The sequence below is a fragment of the Mustela erminea genome, chromosome 5 (assembly GCF_009829155.1).
Source record: "Mustela erminea isolate mMusErm1 chromosome 5, mMusErm1.Pri, whole genome shotgun sequence".
Lineage (NCBI taxonomy): Eukaryota > Metazoa > Chordata > Mammalia > Carnivora > Mustelidae > Mustela > Mustela erminea.
The window spans coordinates 2121728-2145019 of record NC_045618.1 but is presented as its reverse complement, the minus strand read 5'-3'; the positions used below and the strand labels follow the sequence as shown (position 1 = coordinate 2145019).

The window sequence follows — 23292 nt, the reverse complement described above, 5'->3', positions numbered from 1 at the left end:
ATGATTACACATGTAATACAGATTAAAAAGATAAGAGAATACTATAAACAACTTTAAGGAATAAATTTGAACAATTAGGTAAAATGAAAAAATCTGAGGAAAGAAAAACTTCATCAAAATCAACTCAAGAAAAAGTTAGGAAATCTTTAGAAGTCTGTAAAAATTAAGAAATACCCAAGCAAAAGAATTCTAGGGTCAGATGGTTTTACTGAAGAATTCTACCAAACGTTTAAAGAACTAACATCAATTGCATACAGACATCTCCAGAACATAGGAAAGAATAGTTCCCAATTAATTTTCTGATATTAGTATTTCTTTAGTACCAAAGCCAGAAAAAGGCAGTAAAACAAAAAGAAAAGAAAATTACAGATCAATATTATCGTAATTGCAGAGGTAGAAATCCTTAACAAAATACTACCAAATAAAATTCACCAGTGGATAAAGACAACTATGCCTGATAACCATGTGGGGTTATTCCAAGGATGCAGAGATAGTTCATTCAAAAATCAATTAAGGTAATGTACTGTATTAACAGGCTAACAAAGAAAAATCAGATGATCATATCAATCAATGCAGAAAAGCATCTGATGAAATTAAGCACCTATTCATAACATACACTCTCAGAATACCAGGGCTAAAGGAGAACACAAAACCCAAAGCTAACCACACTCTTAATGAGTAAAACTGAATGTTTTGCCTCTGAGATTGGGTACAAGGCAAGAATACCTAATCTCAACCCTCAATCAACTTGGTACTGAAGGTTCTAGCCATTGCAATAAGGCAACGACAACAAAAATGAAAGGCTTCAGAAAGGAAGAAACCAATTTTCCCTTATTTGTAGATGACATGATTGTCTACATAGAACATCCCAAGGCATCTATGAAAATAATTCATAGAACAAATAAGTGAGTTCAACAATTTGCAGGGTACAAACTAGACATAACAAAAATCAATTCTATTTCTTTCTATGAGCAATGAACACAGAGACACTAAAATTTAAATGCATACCATTTACAATCACTCAAAAATATAGTTAGGTATAAATATAAGGAAACATATACAGGACTTGTATGCTGCAAACCAAAAAAAAAAAAAAACCACTAATAAAGAAATCAAAGATCTCAGTGGATAGAGAGACATAACCATATTCATAGATTGGAAAACTCAGCAAAGATTAATTCTCCCCAAATTCACCTATAAAGTTCATGTGATTCCTGCTAAAATCCCAGCAAGATTTTTTATAGACATAGACAAAATTACTCTAAAATTTATATGGAAATGCCAAGAGACTAGAATAGTTAAAAACAACTTTGAAAAAAACAACAATAAAATAGGAGAAATGCACCTACCTGATTTCAGGAGGAATTTTGTAGCTACAGTCACCAAAAATGTGTGGTACTGGAAGAGGGATATACATATAGAAAAGAGAACCCAGAAAAGGATGTACACCAATATACCCACCTGATTTATAACAAAGGAGCATATGCAACTTTTTGGAGGCAAGATGGTCCTTTTAACAAACAATTCTGTACCAAGTGAATGTTGATACGTTTGGGGAGGCAGGTGGAGACAGAGGAAGCTTGGCCCACATCTCTCATCTCATACAAAAATTAACTCAAAATGGAACTATGTGTAAACTATAGAAATTTTAGAAAATGTCAAAACTCTACTATCTTAATCACTACATTTAAAAATAAGCATGTTCTCTTGTATAGAGGTTTCTCTGTCTTTGCTTACTTAAGTATATGTCTATTTGATGCATAGTTTTAGGGAAAAAAAAGGAAGAAAACTTTCAGGATCTAGAACCAGGGAAAGAATTCTTAAATGGACGCCAAAAACAATTCATAAAAGGAAAAATTGATAAACTGGACTTCAACCAAATTAAAAAATTTGCTCTATGAAAGTTCACATTAAGAGGATGTAAAGACAAGCTGCAGTTCTGGAGAAAATATTTGCAAGTAACATGTACAATAAAAGATGAGTACTTGCAATTTGTAAAGAATTCTTAGAAATCCACAAGAAAAATAACAGACAATCTAACTCAAAAATGGGCAAAACACATGAACAGTCTTTTCTCTGAAGAGGCAAATAAGCACCTGAAAAGATGTTCAATGCCATCAGCCATGAAGAAATGCAGATTAACACCACAGTGAGATATCACTACAAACCTACCAGGATGGCTAAAATAAAAAATAGTGGCATTGAATACTGTCAAGAGTGCAGAGAAACTGGATCACTCATACTCTGTTTATGTGTATCTGAAATGGGGTGGTCACTCTGGAAAATTGTTGGGCAGTTTCTTTAAAAATAAAACGTGTAACTATTTGCACAACTCTTGTCCCCAAGATTACGCACCATCTGATACCATTTGTATGATGATCTTGAAATGGTGAAAGCGTAGATAGAGTTGCCATGGGTGAAGGTGGAAAGGGAGATGGCTATAAAGGGGCAACATGAAAAATCCTTGAAGGAATGGAGATATTCCGTACATTGACTGCATGGATACCGATACCCCAGTTGTGATACTAGACTATCATTATCCAACATGTTACCCTTGAGAGTAGCTAAGATACATGGATCTCTCCGTGTTATTTTCTTACAAATTTAGGTGAATCTACAATAATCTTGAAATAAACAATTTAATTTTAAAAACTGTTTTAAAATTGTATTAACAATGCCAGAAAAGAGTTAGAAAATAGAATTCTTTAAAAAGGTAACATTTAGGGGCACCTGGGTGGCTCAGTGGGATAAAGCCTCTGCCTTCAGCTCAGGTCATGATCTCAGGATCCTGGCATAGATCCCTGCATCAGGCTCCCTGCTCAGGAGAGAGCCTGCTACCCAACCCCTCTGTCTGCCTCTCTGCCTACTTGTGATCTCTGTCTGTCAAAAAAATAAAACAAAATCTTAAAAAAAAAAAAAAGAGGTAACATTTACAACTGTATCAGAAAATAAAGAATGTCTAGGAACTAAATCTAAGGAAAGATACAAAAGATTTTTCTGAAGAAAATTACAAAACTTACTGAAAGGCATAAAATAAGCCTAAATAATGAAGAGATAAGTTATATTTACAAAAACGGGAGACTTAATATTGTAGAGTCATTTATAATTTTAACATAGTATGAATCAAAATTACAAGTGTTTGTTAGAACATTAAAAACAGATCCTTAAATTTTAATTAAGAATCAAAGGGTGTCGAATAGACACATACTTAAGTAAGCAAAGACAGAGAAACTTCCATACAAGAGAACATGCTTATTTTTAAATGTAGTGATTAAGATATACAGTTTTGACATAAGGATAATAAAATGACCAACAGAGCAGAATAGGGAGCCTTGAACAGCTGCGTGTTCATGGGAGGAAATCTGATTTGTAAGAGAATTAACACTGTACTTTTAAGGGGAAAGATGAATACTCCAACAAAGGGGGCTGGGACAACTGGTCAACCATGTGGACCCAATGTAACATACGCCCACATTCGCAAACATCAGTTCCAGGTGGATAACACATAAATATAAAAGGCAAAACCATAAGATGTTCAGAGGAAAACAGAAGAAGATAGACATTACAATAAAACATGTTTACTTTAGGAAAGGATAAAAATTTGAAGCAAGATGCAAAACAGCACAAACTATAGACACATGAGTGGTAAATTTCCCATTAAAATGAAGAACTTCATGGGGGACCTGGGTGGCTCAGTTGGTTAGGTGTCCGACTCTTGATTTTGGTTCAGGTCACGATCCCAGGGTCATGGTATCAAGCCCTGCATCAAGCTCTGTGAGTCTGCTTGAGATTCTCCATCTCCCCGTCTCCCTCTGTCCATCCTACCTGTCACAGGGAGGGAGTAGGCTCTCAGCTTGGGGTTACCTTAAACTGTGATCCAGAGCACAGTCGGGCCACTACTTTTTACGCAGGGACCCCACAAGTGGCAGATCTGAGGAGATTCACCTTCCTCTGGGAGGGGCAGGGCTGCAGGAATCTGCTGGGTCCTAGGTTTGGAGACTCCAAACAGAGCTGTGCATCAAAAATAGTAAAGCTCAGTCACAGGCCAGTTGAGCTCAGAGTGCAGCCAGAGACCAGGGAGCCAGGAGGAATTGACTGCTTTTATCTGAGGGCACACTGAGGAGTGGGGCCCGAAGCTCTTGCATCCTCTGGGCTGGAGATTGGGAGGCTGCCATTTGCATTCCAGTCCTCCAAAGCAGTACAGAAAGCATTCAGGGAACAAAATCTCCAAGAGCAAACTCGAGCAGATGCCTTAGCCCAGCCCCTGGCAAGGGAGATGCAGTTCCACCTCAGGCAAAGACATTTGAGAATCACAGCAACAGGCCCCTCCCCAGAAGATCAGCAAGAACGTCCCGCCAGACCAAGTTCACCGATCAATGAGAACTGCGGAACTCCACAGCTAGGGGAACGCAACACGCAGAACTCAGGGCTTTCTCCCCATGATTCTTTAGTCGTTCAAAGTTAGATTTTTTTTTTAATTTTATTTTTTTCTTATTCTATTTTTTAAATTTTTCCTCTTCCTATTTTTTAACTTTTTTAAGCTATTTTATCTTATCAATGTCTTTTTAAAAAATCTTCCTTAGGGACGCCTGGGTGGCTCAGCTGGTTAAGCCGCTGCCTTCGGCTCAGGTCATGATCCCAGCGTCCTGGGATCGAGTCCCGCATCGGGCTACTTGCTCCGCAGGGAGCCAGCTTCTCCCTCTGCCTCTAGCCTGCCACTCTGTCTGCCTGTGCTTGTGCTCTGTATCTCTCTCTCTCTAACAAATAAATAAAAATCTTTAAAAAAAAAAAACTTCCTTAATTTTCATTGTTATAGTCCTATTTTATCCCTTCATTGTATTTAACCTTATTTTTTGTAGACAGGTTTTTCTTTCTTTAAAATTTCGGGATACAGTTTCTTCTAACAGATCAAAATATACCCTAAAGCTAGCGCATGGCTTTGTTCTCGGTCTCCAGCCTGATCACATTCTTTCCTCCTTTGTTTTTCTTTTCTTCAAACAACTTCTGATCTTATCAATTTCTTTTTTAGATTCTCTTTGAGTTTTGATCTTTACAGTCATATTCCATCCCTTCATCGTGTTTACCTTTATTTTTGTATATATATAAATTTTTCTTTCTTTAAAATTTTGGGGGGCAGTTTCTTCTAACAGGCCAAAATACACCCCAAATCAAGTGTGTGGCTCTGTTCTATTCACCAGTTGTTGTTGTTTTCTCCTTTCTTCTCTCCACCTCCCCCGGCCCCCCACCCCGTTTCAGGCCTCTTCCAATTTGGTTAGTGCGTATTTTTCTGGGGTTGTTGCTACCCTTTCAGTATTGTGTTCTCCCATTCATCTCTTCTTATCTGGGCAAAATGACAAGGCAGGAAACCTCACCTCAAAAACAAGAAAAAGAGACAGTACTGACAGCTAGGGACCTAATCAATATAGTCATTAGCAAGGTGTCAGAACTAGAGTTCAGAATGACGAGGTGCTAGTTGAGCTCTAAAAAGGCATGGAAGATACTACAGAGTCCCTTTCTGGAGAATAAAATCCCCTTCTGGAGAAAGAAGAGAACTAAAATCTAACCCAAATGAAATTTTAAAAAAGCTATTAATGAGGTGCAATAAAGACTGGAGAACATCCTACTGAAGAATGAATGGGTCAACCAGGAAATTAAAGAACTTAAAAAATTCAGGGAAACCAATAAAAATGAAACACAACTGTTCAAATCCTTTTGGGACACAGCAAAGGCAGTCCTGGGAGGAAAGTATATAGCAATCCGAGCCTTTCTCAAGAAACAAGAAAGGTCTCAAGTACACAACCTAACCTTACCCCTAAAGGAGCTGGAGAAAGAACAAGAAAGAAAGCCCAAGCCCAGCAGGAGAAGAGAAATCATGAAGATCAGAGCAGAAATCAATGAAATAGAAACCAAAAGAACAGTAGAACAGATCAACGAAACTAAGAGTTGGTTCTCCTAGTTAATAAGAATTAATAAGATTGTTAAACCCCTAGCCAGACTTACCAACCCCAAATTAATAAAATCATGAATGAAAGAGGAGCGATCACAACCAACACCAAAGAAAGACAAAAAATTTTAAGAACATATTGTGAGCAACTATACACCAGCAAATTTGACAATCTGGGAAAAAAGGATGGAGACATATAAGCTACCAAAACTGGACCAGGAAGAAATAGAGAACCTGAACAGACCCATAACCTGTAAGGATACTGAAGCAGTCATCAAAAATCTCCCAAAAAACAAGAGTCCAGGGTCAGATGGCTTCCCACGGCAATTCTATCAAACATTTAAAGAAGAATTAATACCTATTCTCCTGAAACTGTTTCAGAAAATAGAAATGGAAGGAAAACTTCCAAACTCATTTTATGAGGCCAGCATCACCTTGATCCCAAAACTAGGCAAAGACCCCATCAAAAAGGAGAATTACAGACCAATATCCTTGATGAACACAGATGCAAAAATTCGCACCAAAATACTAGCCAATGGGATCCAACAGTATATTAAAAGGATGTGGTGTATATGTGTGTGTGTGAGTGTGTGTGTGTGTGTGTGTGTGTGTGTGTATGAATTCTACTCAGTCATCCAAATAAATGAAATCTTGCCATTTGCAACGATGTGGTTGGAACTAGAGGGTATTATGCTAAGTGAAATAAGTCAATCAGGGAAAGACAATTATCACATGATCTCCCCGATATGAGAAATTTGAGAGGCAGGGTGGGAGTGGGAGGGGGAGGGAGAGAAAAGAATGAACCAAGATGGGACCATGGAGGAAGACAAACCATAAGAGACACTTAATCTCAGGAAACAAACCGAGTGTTGCTGAAGGGGTTGGAGGGGTGGGTGGGAGAGGGTGTCTGGGCAATGGACATTGGGGAGGGTGTGTGCTATGGTGAGTGCGGTGAGCTGTGTGGGACTGACGATTCACAGACCTGTACTCCTGAAGCAAATAATACATTACATGTTAATTTTTAAAAAATGGTAGAATGGATCAAGAGTGTGTTCACACAATAGAATACCACAAAGCAGTGGGACAAAATCAATAAACTACAAAACGAAGCAGAATGAGTGAATTTCTAGAACATAATTTGAGTAACAGGAGCAAGTCTGCCAAGGAGCAGTCACTGGGCGGTTCCACCTATATTATCCTCAAAAATCAGTAGGACCGACGCTCCCGAAGTTCCAGGACAAGATGGCGTCCACCCACTCTCTCTTCCTCCCGGCGAAAGACAACTAAATACCCTGGAAGTTATTCAACAGAGAGCAATAAAGTAATTCTGAAAGCCAGAAAGGAGACAGCTAATGGGGAGGGAACTCAGGACTTGAAACAATATGAGGAGTTTCCCCGGCTTGCTGCTGACCTACTGTACACCCAGACTAGGTGCTGGAGAGACCCATAAACTAGCACAGCAGATAGACAAACACAAGAGACAAACAGACAAAAGTGTTCTCTCTTGCCTGCCCAAAAGGTCAGGAAAGAGGGGAAATCAACAAGACCAGAGGAAGCCAACCAGGCCACCAGTTTGTGGCCCCAACTCCATAGAGCAATGGCGGCAGCAGAGCCCCAGGCTGACCCAGGCCCCACCGCAGAGCGAGGACGCAAGCTTGGGAGGTCCATCCGCCTGCGAGGTCTGTCCACCCCAGCAGACGGAACTGCAAGCAGCACGTGAGAAGTCCAGTAGTTCCAGAGAAATAGAGCCGACCAGAATAACACAGCAAGGGCTCCAAACACCGAAATGTCATTACAGCAGAGCTCCACAAAAATAGTCCAGAACCACACGCTCAATTTAAGTAGGTACCGCCAGCTGAAACACGAGGTTAAATCAGATCAAGGGACTGAACATACTAATGGAAATAGCCAAGATACAATTCATGGTCACATTTAGCATCTAGAACCAGGAACACGTAATTTGAACGACAGCAAGTGAACGGCTAAAGCCAACACTGAGGTGAATCTGGGGTCGGAATCCTCTGGCGAGGATTATAAAGCAGCCTACATAAAAATGCTTTCGGTGGTGGCGCCTTGGTGGTTCAGTTGTCAAGTGTGTGCCTTTGGCTCAGGTCATGATGCCAGGGTTCTGGGATCGAGCCCCGCATCGGGCTCTCTGCTCAGTGGGAAGCCTGCTTCTCCCTCTCCCACTCCCCCTGCTTGTGCTCCCTCTCTCGCTCTCTCTCTGTGTCAAATAAATAAATAAATAAATAATCTTTTTAAAAGAATGCTTTAACGGTCACTTACCAATTCTCTCCAAACAAAGGAAAAATGAGGAGATATCAACAAAGAAGTAGAAGGGTTTTGTTTTGTTTTTTTAAGAAGCACATGGAGATTTAAAGAGAATATAAGAAACCCAAAGAGATCAACCCCAAGGTACCTCACAATCCAATTCCTGAGAACTAAAGACAAAGAAAAAAAGCCTTAAGAACAACCAGACAGAAACGACACATCTATAAAAACAAAATCCAACAAAAACCCACTAACACAAATGAGGGATTTCACCTCTGAAAATGGGAGGGGGCAGAAGGAAGAAGTGCAGGAAAGTTTATGTCAACTGTATAACCTCTGTCCATCGACCATACCCCTCTGGGAGGAAGCAGAAATAAAGATGTTCTCAGAGGAAGGGAAAGCCAGCGGAGGCTCTGCTAGCAGATCTCCCCCTTACGGAATGGCTGGAGGACGCTCTCTGAATACAAAGAAAAAAACAGCAGCTGGAAAGCTCAGAGAGGGAAGAAACGCTGCAGAATGGGTAAAAACAGAATTAAAGCTAGTAGATCAGCTTTCCCTTCGTGAGTTTCTTTAACTACGCTTCATGGCTGGAGCAAAAGTTATACCCCTACCTGCGGCGGGGCCCACTGGTTGTAGAGGGGACCCTGGAGAGAGTTCTGTGTAGGCGAGGGGCACCAGGGGGCCTCCGGGGAGCCCATTGTCTGCACGCCACTCCCGGTAGTAGAACTCCAGCACCAACGTGGGGGTACGTTCAGCCCCCCGCGCTGAAAACTATCAGACCTCATAAATGAACCGAGACGGAGCTCCAGGTCATGTTCCAGGGGTCCGTGGGACGGAGAGAGCAGAGAAACGATGGAGGAGGAAGCAGAGGGAACCGGCAGAAAGGTTGGCTCCAGACGGAAGCCCTCAGGGGACCTCCGAGTTCAGGGCAAGACTGGCTTCTTAAACTTGGGGGTTGGAATGCAAGTATCCAGGGTATCTTCATTTTTTTTTTTAACAGTGTATGTACATTGTATAAATTTTTATAGTCTCAACACTTCCTAAAATATTTTTTTTTAATTTTATTTATTTATTTGACAGAGATCACAAGTAGGCAGAGAGGCAGGCAGAGAGAGAGAGAGAGGGAAGCAGGCTCCCAGCTGAGCAGAGAGCCCGACGCGGGACTCGATCCCAGGACCCTGAGATCATGACCTGAGCCGAAGGCAGCGGCTTAACCCACTGAGCCACCCAGGTGCCCCCCTAAAATATTTTTTAACGATCCTGAAGTCATCCATTCCAAGTCATCTATGTGGCGGATTCTCAACGCAGCCTTTAACGTTCTTCCTGGCTTGTCCAAAGCTGGGCGGAAGCCCCAACAGACGCAATCGGGTCTTCCTGCCGGACCCTGACACGTGTGTGTTTCTGTGATAGATTGGTGTCGTGCGATCAGGGGGCCTGGCACGCCCCTGAAATGCAGAGGGAGAAGGTGGTTTCCTGTAGGGATGGCTGAGCTCGGGGTGCAGGAGGGGGGGAGGGTCAGAGGAAGTTTCCTGCAGATGGCCCACGGATGCGGAGCCCTACAGAGAGGATGCCCAAGGTTAGGGCTCATGGAAATAAGTCGGGAAGCTACTGCAGGCGAGAGCAGCAAGGGCAGAGGCTCAAAGACAGTAACCGGCGGGCCGTGCGCAAAGAATAGGGAAGCCCTCGGTGGGCTGGAATGAACGTAAGGAGGGCCATATCGAGAAGCAGAATTGAAAACGCCGGTGGTTTACTACTTCCTCCCAGTCTCCCCTGTGGTTGTCTTCTTTCCCCCCAAACCCCTTCTCACGGACCAAAGGGGTCCCAGTAGAACCAAGGAGATTCAAAAGACCAGCTTCCAGGCCAAGAGTTCCAAATGCCCTTTGAGAATGGAAACGGGGACCAGAAGTCCCGTGGAGGTGGGGGGCCGGGCAGCAGGTGCCTGTGAATCACCCCTGCGGGCCTCCGCTCCCACTGCGTCCCCCGCATCTTCCTCGCCGCACATGGGGGCGGGGGGGGGGGGGGCTGCTGCTGCTCCGTGGGAGTCCCGGAGCCCCGAGCTTCCCTCCCAGGGGCCGCTCTCAGCCTCTCCAAGCTGCTTTTCTGTGGCAGGAAGAGGCAAGCGGCCAAAGGATTGGGTTTCCCCCCCGGCCAAGGCAGCCTGGGCCTCAAAGCCACAGGCTGAGCGGCTCCCAGGCGGCGAACGGCAGGAACTCGGCCGCTCAGGGAGGCCCCGACCACCCTCCCTCCGCCCCCGGCACCAGCCCCGACTCAGACGCTCACTCTGACCTCACCCAGCCTGAGTCACCCAGCGGGAGTGCTGACTTGGCCTGACCGATATTTTGAATTTGTGAAGAAAAGCAGGACAGGCCCCACTACAGAGGCCTTTCCCACGTGGATCAAAGCATGTTGCATTCTTCCAGGAGGGCCGCCCTGAGGGAGGACCTCCCACACAACTGCTCTCCCCTGCCACAGCCCCCCTCCCAGATGGGGCGTCCGGTGACCCCAGCCGGCGGTGCAGCGGACACCCTCACGGCGGGTCAGAAAGCCGAGGCCAGCTCGGGCTCCGTCAGGACACTCTGCCTCAGCTGTCCTCGCCGATGCGACCGTTGTTTCCACAAGTATTTCTAGAGCTGTGCTGGGTGCCAGTTCCCAATCCCACCCAGTTCCATGAAAGGACCGCCTGCTCCAAGCTGAGCAAATGCAGGGCCTGAGGCCAGGGTGCCGATCCGGTAATATTCAGCCCGAGAGAAAGTCAGAAACCTGAGGTAGGAGGCATCAGACTGCACCCCGTGGAGCTTGGGCCCGCACCTCTGCTGGTCTCCCCTTCTACTGTCCTGTCAAGGGCAATCACACCCTTGGTGTGCACACCCCTAGGCTGCCCCCTGCTGGGGGCAGCGATCACAGAACTGCAGGCGGCCCCACCGGACAGGGCTCTGGGCAGTGCAGGAGCAGCAGGACAGAGGACACAGTGGCCAGTGGCCCAGAGCCAGGAGGCGGCTCTGCCCTGTGTCCCCTCACTCTGGCGCAGAACCCTGAGCGCCCCTCTGAACTTGACTATCCGCGTTCTTATGAAGGGACATTTGTCCAGGTAGGAGGGAAGATCACATGTTTTTAGACAGGTGTGACCTTGGTCTATAACTTTTAAAGACGTAGACGTTTGGCATGTCGGGCCCCCTCTGAGCTCTGGCCCCGTCCTGCCCGGGTTAGAGGCAGGTCCGCTTCCTGCAGAAGGACGGTCATGCCGGGAGAGACGCAGAAGTGGGGGAAGGAATGATGAGTAATGGAAACGTAAACACGGGCACTAACGTAAATGAGCACTGACTGGACAGAACAATAATAAGGACCTGTTCTTGGGATTCACGTATACAGAGAATGAAAATGCATGAGAATAATATCAAAAAAGTGGGCACGTGTGTGTTCTAAGGCCTTGGTATTGTCTGAGAACGAATAAAAGTACTCATTTATATGAGACTCAGCCACATTCAGGATTATGTTTTATATTTTAACGATTAAAAACATAGTGAAAAAATGTATAACAGACAAGACAGTCGAAGGGGAAAGGGAGTAGTGAAAAAATATATTAACCTAAAAGAGGGTCATGGGAGAGAGAAAACCAAGTGTAAATCAATACTTTTTATTAGAAGATAAAGATTGTAGGTGAAGAAAATGAACCGATTATATGCTGCTTACATGAGATACTCCTTAAATACACAAACACAGGTTGATGATTTAAAAAAAAAAAGGAGGAAATAACCAAAAGACATTAGGTTAAGCTTTACTAATAGCAAATAATTTTTTTAGCAAAAATCTACCCCTAGACAAAAGACGGAGATTTGTCGATTATAAAGTGATAATACCCCAGGAAAATATTTTTTTAATTCTAAACGTCTGTGCACATAAAATATATACCTTCAAAATGTATAAAGCAAAAACTGACGGCACTGAAAGGACAAACAGATCCACCGTCATCGCTGGAGTCTGACACACGACTCCCAGTAACCAACTGAAGAACAGGAGCAGGAAAGGGAAGCAGATCTGGAAAATGTGGTTGTTGAACTTGATCTAAGAGACATGCATGAAACACTGCCACAGAAATAACCTGCATACTCTGTCTCAAGAAGTTTCCATGGTTAAACTTATTTACAATACGCTCTCTTCTCTGACTCTAGAATAATCAGTCTAGGAATGAGTATAGAGAGGGACACACTAGAAATTCCCCAGCTGCCTGAAAATTAAACAACCCACTTCTAAATAAACCACGGGTCACCCTAGAAATCACAATAGAACACATATACTATCTAAAATAATGAAAACATGGACTATCAGAGTTTATTGATGACGCCACTAAATTTTGAAGGAAATTCGTAGCCGTAAATTACCAAAAAATTAAAATGCTGAAGATCAATTATGCAAGCTGCCATCTCAAAAAGCTAGGGAAAAAAAGAATAAAACATTGGACATGAAGAATGGAGAGGAAAGGAATTGTAAGGATAAGGGCAGGGGTTAATTAGTCAGAACCCATGGACAGAGAAATCCAGCAAAATGAGGAGCTGATCCTTGGGGAATGGACACGCTCTGGAATGGCAGATGGGTTAAGGGGAAAAGAGAGAGGGGGGGAGGAACAGGCAGCCACACCAGCTCCTGCAGATCTCTGAAAGGTAACACGCACACACCCATAGGTGTGCAGGGAAAGCTGGGGCCGTCAGAATCGGATGAATGGTTTGTGTCGATGTCCCAGTGCTGGTTGTGACATTTTACTACCGTTTTACAAAACGTCACCCTTGGGAGAAACTGGGAGAGAATACACAGCATCTCTCTGGATTCTTCTTTAAAAATATATATTTATTTATTTATTTATTTATTTATTTGAGAGATAGGCTGAGAGAGAGCAAGAGAGAGAGAGAGATCACAGAGACAGAGGGAGAAGCAGACTCCCCACTGAGCAGGGAGCCCAATGCAGGATTCGATCTCAGGACCCTGATTTATGACCGGAGCCTAAACCAGACGCTTAACTGACTGAGCTACCCAGGCATCTTTCTCCAAACTATTCTTTACAACATCATGTGACTCTAACCATTATCTCAACAAAAATGCCAGTGAAAATGTACTTCGATTTACAAATGACTTTATGCTAATAAATTCTGAAACTCGGTTGAAAAAATTTCTGGAACGAAATGCATGTTACCAAAATCAATACTGGAAGAAACTAAAAACAAAACAAAACAAAAACCTGAATATTCTTGTAGCTATTAAGTAGATTTGGTGAAAATTTAAGACCTTTCCACAAAGAGATCTCCAGGCCCAGATGGGTTCGCAGGTGAATTTTCCCAACCGTTCAGAAAAGTAGAGTGCCTGTATTAGTTAAACCATCCGAAAGATGAAAAAGAGGAAATGTTTCCTAACTCATTTCATTAGGCCAGCATACACACTCATGATGTGAAAACCAGACAAGGGCATCACAAGAAACAAATTTTAGGTCACTCTTTCCCACATACAGAAATGGCAAGACTCACAAGCGAAACATTTCCATATCAAAGCCACAGTTGCACCCAAAGGATAACAGATCTTAGCTAAGTTGAGTCCTGGGTTGCCAGGAGTGTAACGTTGTCTTAAGATTTTAAAAAGTCAATCAGTCCAAGTTACCACATTCATAAGAAAAAAGCAGGGGTAAAAAAAAAAAAACGCACCATATGATTATCTCAATAAAAGCTGAAAAAAATCATGTGATAGAACTGGACAACTGATGTGGGGAAAAATAAGACTTCTTGTCTAAATACAAATACTGAGAAACTTCCTCAATCCAATAAAGGACACCTACAACAAAACCAGGGCAAGCATCATACTTAATTGCAAAATAATGAAACTTTCCTCTTGAGATCAGAAGGAGACAAGGTGCTACCGGCAGTGCCGGCCAGTGAAACAGAGGAAGAAAAACTATAAAAATTGGAAGGAGGAGACAGAAATCTGATCATTCAAACACAGTGGAAACACGACTGTCTCTTGCAAAAAACAAATGTGAACTTTAGAGTCAGACTTGGGAGAGCTCTATCGTGCCGACGGACGGGGGGATTCAATACTTGGAAGGTATCAGTTCTCTTCAAATAAACCTGTAGGGTCAAGGCAATCCCATAAAAGTCCCAATAGTATAACCAAGTCTAGTTTGAAGAACAAAGCTAGAGGACTTACCAGATCTCAAAAAAAAAAAAAATTATAAAACTGTCATAATTAAAACTGTGTGATATTAGTGTGGAGGAAAAAAAAAAAGACTAATGAATCGTAATGAGAGAACAGAAAGACTCGGACAAATGATAGATACGTGTGTAGGCAGATGACAGATACGGTTCTTGACTTTTTTTTAATGATAGTACCGCTCTGCAGGGAAGCCTGTGCAGGCTCATCAAAAAATCGTGCTAGGGGGAAAAAAAAAATCATGCTGGATCACTCAGATATCCATACAGGGAAAAAAGGTTTAAATATGTATTTCATAATGCATACAAAATCGACTTCATATGAATTAAAGATTCAAATGTGAAAGGTAAAGCAGCACAGCTTCTAGGAGAAATGTGGGGAAATGCCTTCATGAGTTTGCAGCAGACAATGACTTCCTTAAAAGGATCCTGTCATCCTGCCCCCCCCCCCCCCCCGGGGAGACCCGGACCAGCCAGGAGCAGTCCGGTTTAGTTTTGCAATACTTGACTTGCTTTAGGCATTATTCAACTTCGAAAACTATAAAATAAAAAAATAAAAATAAAAAGATCCCATCGTGAAATGCAAATCAGCACAATGAGGCATCAGCTCCCACCTGTCGGAAGGGCTAAAATCAACAACACCGGAAACAAGTGTCGGCAAGAGTGCAAAGAGAAAGGGACCCTCATGCACTGTGGGTGGGCGTGCACACTGAGGCAGCCTCTGCGGGAAACAGTATGGGGGCCCCTTGAAAAATTAAAATTAGAGCTACCCTACGGCCCAGCAATCACACTACCGGGTATTTGCCCCCAAAATACAAAAATACTGATTCAAAGGGATACATGTACCCCAGTATGTATAGCAGCTTTATTTACAGTAACGAAGATATGGAATCAGCCCACAGGACTATCGATAGAGGAATGGATAAAGAAGATGTGGTGAAGACACACAGTGGAATATTATGCAGCCATGAAAAAGAATAGACTCTTGCCATTTGCAGCAACAGGGCTGGAGCTAGAGAGTATTATGCAAAGTGAAATAAATCACTTAGAGGAAGACAAATACCATACGATTTCACTTATAAATGGAACTTAAGAAATGAATAAAGGGTAAAAGGGAACTTAAGAAATGAATAGGGTAAAAAGAGAGACAAACCAAGAAACAGACTCTTAACTGTAGAGAACACACTGCTGGTCACCAGCGGGGAGGAGGGTAGAGGGTGGGGGAAACAGGTGATGGGGACCAAGGAGGGCACCTGTGGTGATCAGCATGGATGAGGTATGAGAGTAGTAAATCACTACGTCATACACCTGAATCTAATATTACACTGTATGTGAACACCATTGGAATTAAAGTATTAAAGAATAATAATTTAAAAATGAAACAGGACTCCTGGGCGGCTCAGTCAGGTAAGCATTTGCCTTTGACTCAGGTCATGATCCCAGTGTCCTGGGATCGCGTCCCATGTCGGGCTCCCCTGCTTAGCGGGGGTCTTTTTCTCCCTCTACCCCTGCCCCCTGCTCATGATCTCTCTCTTTCACACACTCTCTGTCTCTCAAATAAATAAATAAAATCTTTTGGAAGAAATTTCTTTCAAATAAATAAAATCTTTTTAAAAATGTGTTTCAAAAAATGAAACAAAGAGGTTCCCTTTCGGGTGCCTGGGTGGCTCAGTGGGTTACAGCCTCTGCCTTTGGCTCAGGTCATGATCTCAGGGTCCTGGGATCGAGTCCAGCATCGGGCTCTCTGCTCAGCGGGGAGCCTACTTCCTCCTCTCTCTCTGCCTGCCTCTCTGCCTGCTTGTGATCTCTGTCTGTCAAATAAACAAATAAAATGTTTAAAAAAAATTAAAAAAGAGGTTCCCTTTCGTGCACCTGGAGCCAGGCTTCGCGAGCAGACGCAGACGTGTCTCCTCCCTCCAAGATCTCTCCTGTCTTCCCGCCCTCATCCGACCTGCACACCCGCGGCCGCTCTGGTCCCTCCTTGCACTCCCTATGTTCTTTCTCCACACGGGCCGAGCCTCCGGGAGGGGCGGGCAGGAGGACCCCCTGCTCGACCTGAGCTCACCCTCGCCTTCCGGGATCACCGAGATTTCACAGTCACTTGGCAGGACTCATTCACCCATTCACCTCCAGGGAGGTGCCATCGGAGGAGCATAAACCCTGCTACGGCGCAGAGCTCCGGGGACATGGAAGACAGCCCACAAGGCTCCTTCGAGGATCTAGTTCTGCTACTCGTCCTCTGCGTGAGACCCTCCCCTAAGAAGGCAGAACAAGAAACGCCATGGCTTGGACGAGGGGACAAGGGACAGGATTCACTGGGCTCACACCTGTCCCCTTCTCCAGAGCACGAGCTCCCTGAGGGAAGGAACAGTAGCCAATGCTACTTAATGCGTTTCTTAATCCCCAGGGGGTAGAGAGCTAGCTGTAGCCCAGGGGCAGCAGGTGCTTAGCCAGCGTTTGGGGAAACCGAAGGAAAGGGGAGGAGGGACACGGGAGGGACACGGGAGGAGCAAGTCCGGGCGAGGCCTCAGTGCCGCCCGCCAGAGCTTCCTTCCCTCTGGCCCAGCGTCCTACCCAAAGGGCATTTTGAAATACTCTTTCCGCTCGGAAAAAAAGTGGGTCTGGAGTAGCCAAAGGGTCTGAGCATTTCTTCCTTTTCAAGGTCTAGGCCTGATAAATGGAGTATTTTTGTTCGTTGGGCTAGAGTCTAGTTATCAATGTTCTTCCGCTTGAATTCACCTCCGGGGGCCTGCAAGCTCCCCCTGAGGCAGGAGCCTCACCGGCGCCTTCTCGCACGACGCGGGTTCGATGCCCGCCCCGGACTCTGCGCGTTCCTGCCCCGACGAGGGTTCGATGCCCGCCCCGGACTCTGCGCGTTCCCGCCCCGACGAGGGTTCGATGCCCGCCCCGGACTCTGCGCGTTCCCGCCCCGACGCGGGTTCGATGCCCGCCCCGGACTCTGCGCGTTCCTGCCCCGACGCGGGTTCGATGCCCGCCCCGGACTCTGCGCGTTCCCGCCCCGACGAGGGTTCGATGCCTGCTCCGGACTCTGCGCGTTCCCGCCCCGACGAGGGTTCGATGCCTGCTCCGGACTCTGCGCGTTCCCGCCCCGACGCGGGTTCGATGCCTGCCCCGGACTCTGCGCGTTCCCGCCCCGACGAGGGTTCGATGCCCGCCCCAGACTCTGCGCGTTCCCGCCCCGACGAGGGTTCGATGCCCGCCCCGGACTCTGCGCGTTCCCGCCCCGACGAGGGTTCGATGCCCGCCCCGGACTCTGCGCGTTCCCGCCCGGCCCTGGCACACCCCCGGGCACTCACTTCCTCAGCCCTCATCGTGCCAAGCACAACGCCTCCAAAAAGGCTTTTTTTTTTTTTCATTTGGCTGTTTGTCTAACTTCCTCTTTAATTTTCTTATGAGGCGTTTCTCGAGGAGAGACTGATGTCACGGGGCCTCTTTCCAGATACTGTTTTGAAATCAGTGTAACCACGGCGCTGCTGGACACTGAGGAGCCCATCTGGGCCAACTGAGTCACACCCGGGCACAGGGCGGGGCAGGAGCTGGGGCAAGCACTAGAGCGTCCCTCCAAAAGAGGGAGGGAGGGGGGTGTTATTCGACACTGAGGCACCCCCAGGAAGAACATCGGGACCAGCTGTCACCTTTGCCCTTACGTCCTGTCCTGGCGCTCTTGATAGGAGACCCGCCCAGACACTGAACCCTCAGTTGCTTAGAACTCGAGCCTGGATGGCTCAGGATCACCTGTGCTCCTCAGAAGGAAAACAAGAGCTCAGGTTGGGTTCCAACCTGGCCAGTAGCCCTCCCGGGCTTCCCGGGCCATCCTTGTTCCCCGCCGGACTCAGCTGTGCACATTACGCGCTCCCCGCCTCCCAGCCTCGGTCCACGCCCCTCCTGTCCTATTGGGAGGGCTCAGGCCATACCAGCAGAAGTCATGTCATGGGTGACAGAGCAGCCCGTGCTGAGTGAGGCCCTTGGGGAAGCTGCTTAAGTCCGGAGACCTCCATGGCTATCTCATCTCTGGAGCCCAACAGCCCAACCTGTGGGGGGGATGGTCCCTGATAGTGTTTACTGTACGCATGCTAAGCAATGGTTTTCCTCCTCAAGGAACCAAGCTGTGCAAAGATCCTGGATCCCCTCCACGGGCACTGGAATGTCTTCCCGACTTTCTGTTGACAATCGTGTGCCGGTGCCAGTAGGGGTGGGACAGACCCTTCCCGGCTGGCCCGTTGCCGGGTAAGCTGCATGAGCTCCAAGGTTCTGGGCTGCTTGGACCCTTGAGAAATCCCACCTTGGATGGAAGGCTGAAGGCACAGTATTGGACAGAGAATCAGCCTCTAGTGCCTGGTGCCTTGCAATTTCCATCTTGTGATAACACAACTTGAAATACGTCCTAATGGAAGAGAAATCATTCTGAATTTTGGCCGAATTTTCAGCTTTCCTTGACCCCTCACCTCTGTTTGCTGCAGCATGCACACCCGTGTGGGGACCGGCAGGGGCACCTGGCAAACGCTCATGGCCGGCACTGAGGGAGCAAACGCACTGATCCTCTCATCCTTGCCCAGAGTGACCTGAGGTCTGTTCCCCGCCCGGGCCCCGTAAGTCAGTGACCTGACATGCGCGTATGCCAGAGAGCGTCTGCCTGAATTGAGAACATGCCAGTGTACTGACCCCTGCCCAGCATTTTCCAGCAGGGACCCAGACTCAGTTTGCCTCCTACCGACACAGCATCTCACTGAATCTCTCAAGTAAGAAGGTTGACTGAGCCTGGTTCCCTATCACGCTCCTTATTACCATTCCGGTGAGCCCTGCCTCAGCTTCTTCCTTGCTTTTGTTCAGAATTAGAACTCTCTGCCTTCCTGACCTCCGAGTAAAGGGGTTCAAAAACCTTCATTCGGAGCCCCCGAAACCAACCACAGACTCTTCCGACCGTGCCGGCCCTGGGCATACCTTCATGAAGAGTAGCCTCCGGCAGCTCTTGCCTCGGTCGCTCCCGGCTGCTTGGACTTGAACCGCCTCGGAGGCCAGCGCCAGATCAGGAATGCTGCTGGGCCCAGCCTCCGATGTGTCTGCCAGCTGCACAGACGAGTGGAAAATCCCCTCCTTGCCCTGGCCCAGGGAGATCTCGAAGGGATCCGGGTATCTCTCATCGGGGCTTGAGCCATCGTCACTGGTCTTAGCGTTACAGAGCATCAGGGACCGGGAGATGGACCGCAGTTTTGTAGATTTCCTGCTCCTTCCAGAACGGCCGTGCGGGTCCATCCTCAGAGAGGAGGTGAGGCTGCCCTTCTTCTTCTCCTGGTCTGCGGCCCTTGGGTGGCGGGTGGTGACTGGACTGGGCTTAGCTGCCACGTCGTGGGTCCCTGGAGGAAAGAGGAAGCAGAAAGAAGCAGTGTGACTCGCTACTGACAAGTGGAGTGGGACAGAGGCCTGGAGCAGAGCCACGGGAGCCGATGCCCATGTGGCAGGGCACGGGGGAGATCAAACTTTGGTGGCACTGGCCCGCCCACGTGGCCCACCTCATGGGGTCTGGGGGACCCAAGTGTTTACCACCCCCTTCCACTCCCCAAAGCCAGAGCTTCTCTTATCCAAACCCTCACACTGCAGACAGGGAAACTGAGGCACAGAACAGGGAACCGCAGACCCAAAGGCCTACAGCGCCGTGGCAGAAAAGCCCCAGGATGTCTTTAGAGACAGAGGTCCAAGATTTGTGACATCTGTGCTTCCAGCCAGTCTGCAGGGGCTCCAGTCTATGGAGCAGGCTCGGGCTGATGGGGACAAGGATGTACCTGCCTGACCCCTTGCATCACCGCTGGTGAGTCCTGAGGCATCTGCAGAGAAACCCCAGAGTCCAGGAGCCCCGTCTGAGGACGGCTGCTGCCTTGTCCTCCTTTCCAGATGCAGAGCCTATGACCCGGGTTGGGAGTGTGGCCAGTGCAGACCCTCCAGGGCTGATTGCATCTAAGAGACGGTAGCGCAGGGGAACACCCTCACACAGCAGGTGCTTGGCAAACCAGTGTGCCCTTCCCTGGGCCCAAGGTCACACCCCGGCCAGGGGCTCCTGCTCCTTCCTCCATCCTCCTGCCCCCAACTCTCCCAGCCCGACAGAGGGAGGACTGGCCTCAGACACCTGTCAACCCCGTCTCTCGGTTCCCAGCCTGCCCTGCTCGGCGTCACCGTGAGGCCCCTCCCTCAGCTTCAGTCTCCGCGAGGCAGGTGGTGAAGGGGGTCCATCCAGATCTCCTGACTCGGGCCCATGCCACAAAGGAGAGCCGGTGTCAGAACAGCAGACCCTGGGGCCGCTGCGGGGGCACAGCCGGGGTTGAATAAGGAAGAGCAGAGCCTTTCCAACATTCCTAACTAGAAGCGCTTCCAGAGCCCCCCCAAGGAGAATTCCTTCTTAAAGGAAGATTGTTTTTCTTCAACCCCCATGTGGCACCCAGCGATCGTTTTCTGTATCAGCTCCTTAATGTCATCCAGTTACTCACCATCTACAGCAACCTCAGCCATGACTGCAGAAGAATGAATGAAAAAATGTGGGAAAGCCCAGTATATGTCGGCGTCGCTCTTGAGACGTTAGTACAAACTAACCAGATATTAGGATATTGGTCCATTTCGTCCAGCCACCGTCTTCCCAGCATCTCAAGTCCCATCTGTGTCCTTCCAGCTTAAGTAAGGGAGAACCCCCTCCGCAGGTGGAGTCAGCCCTGTGCTGAGCCCCGTGCCTGGCTGCAGGTGCTGAACCCTGCATGGGACACCCCCACCCCCGAGCACAGGGGACACTCCAGCCCCGAGCACAGGGGACACCCCAGCCCCGAGTACAGGGGACACCCCAGCCCCGAGTACAGGGGATACCCCAGCCCCGAGCACAGGGGACACTACAGCCCCGAGCACAGGGGACACCCCAGCCCCGAGCACAGGGGACACCCCAGCCCCGAGCACAGGGGACACCCAGCCCTGAGCCGACTGCTGCCATGGGACACCCATAGCTGCCCACCAAACCCTCAGCTCTGGCCAACAGCTGCCCAGAGTTTCCACAGTGAGTCGGATCCTACATTCTCAGGAACGACTGTTTCAAAACATTCCCTTCTTAGAAACTGGATTTCCCTCCTTTTTGATCCTAGACAGAGAATGTCTCCTCCTGTCTCGTGCAGATGCAGAAGCTCTCAGAGAGCGATCCTCCTGGCTTCCTACTATCGAATTAGCACGTGCCTTTGCCGTTCACACATGCTGGCCACACCCTCAGTGGTGGACACCTGCCCTCCCATTGAGGCTGCACCCTTCCCCCACCCCCATCTGTTCTCTGGCTCCCACTCCCCCAGAGTGTTGGTGCACAGCACCAGCAAAATAATAACAGATAATAATAATTCCCCGGGCTTGTGACGCACCCGGCACAGCTCTGAGTGCTTTTAGTATTTCATCCTCACAAAAATCTACAGCAGGCTCCCTTAATATCCTCAGTTCACAGAAAGGATCGTCGAAGCACAGAGAGGTTAAGTCACTTTCTCGAGATCACACAGCTAGGGCTCGGTGACAGCAGGAATTAAACCAGGTAGCGTGAGTCTGGAACCTGCTCCCTTCCACAGCTTCACACGGACACTGGTTATCCCCCCTCTGGAGGGCAGGTTCCCTAATCACTCCTCCACACCGGGTCTCCCGCAACAGGGTGGAAACACATGCAGATCGCTTCTGTTTTAAAAAAAAAAAAAAAAACTGTGTCGAGGGGTGTCTGGGTGGCTCAGTCAGCTCTTGATTTCGGCTCAGGTCATGATCTCAAGGTCCGGACATCGATCGCCGCATTGAGTTCTGCATTGGGCATGGAGCCTGTTGAAAAGTCTCTCTCTCTCTCCCTCCGCCCCTGCCCCCTCCCCTCAACCTGCTCAGGTGCACGTGCTCTCTCGCTAAAAAAAAGAAGAACAGCTATGTGTCAACTGCACACCCTCCTCTTGTTATCTCTTTCTTATCCTCATCTTTCCTCTTTGTCTTTTGTTACAGTGAGAATTCTTAACACAAGATCTATCATCGCAACACCTCGTAACACTAACCCTAACCCTAACACATGCTGACAAGGGAACACTGGTCCTTCTTATCTTCTTGAACAAGTGCTTTACACCCTGCACTTTCTCTCCTCCGGCTCACCTCCGCTTCAAGCCACAGCCCACAGTCGGCTTCCTTCCCCTGAAACCACTGAAACTCTCATTTTATCACTTCTGCATTTTATGTGACCCTAAGTCATGAACCCGGGTCCAGAGGATGCAGTCCGCTTACCTGGAACCTGTTCCGTTTTGAAAGGATTTGTTAAGACCAGACTGGCAGGGCGCAGATCTACTGGCTGTAGAATACGTAAAGTTCAAGTTTTTAGTGTTTTCTTTTTCCCTTCTCGTTACTCACCTTTACTCCAGCTGTCACCTTTCAAATCCAAATGCTGAATTCTCTCCTCCCTGCCATCATCCCCAAAATGGGAGTTCTTTTGATTCTGTTGGTTCAACTCCCCAGAACTAGTAACTCACAACGCAAAGGTCACTGTGAGTATTTACATATTTAGATCCAAATTTTTTTGCATTTTTAAAAAATATTTTAGTTATTAATTTGACAGAGAGAGACACAGCAAGAGAGGGAACACAAGCAGGGGGAGAAAGAGAGGGAGAAGCAGGCTTCCTGCAGAGCAAGGAGCCCAACGCGGGGCTCGATCCCAGGACCCCGGAATCACGACCTGAGCCGAAGGCAGACGCTTAACCCACTGAGCCACCCAGGTGCCCAATAAATTACTTTGCATTTTTTTCAAATTCATGAGGACTCCCCATAGCTTACCTGAGCCTCATGGAGATGGAAGGGTGTGTGTGTGTGTGTGTGTGTGTGTGTGTGTGTGTGTATGTG

General features: G+C 47.3%; 1 protein-coding gene across 3 annotated transcripts in view; it reads right to left on the bottom strand.

The window, feature by feature from the left end:
* IL16 (interleukin 16) overlaps positions 1 to 23292 on the bottom strand; it is a 97382-nt gene that overhangs the window by 50782 nt on the left and 23308 nt on the right. For all 3 annotated transcript variants that reach the window (XM_032341937.1, XM_032341935.1, XM_032341936.1), the window contains exon 2: positions 19366 to 19778. In XM_032341937.1, the coding sequence (XP_032197828.1) occupies positions 19366 to 19778 (413 nt within the window). The remainder of the gene's footprint in view (positions 1 to 19365; positions 19779 to 23292) is intronic.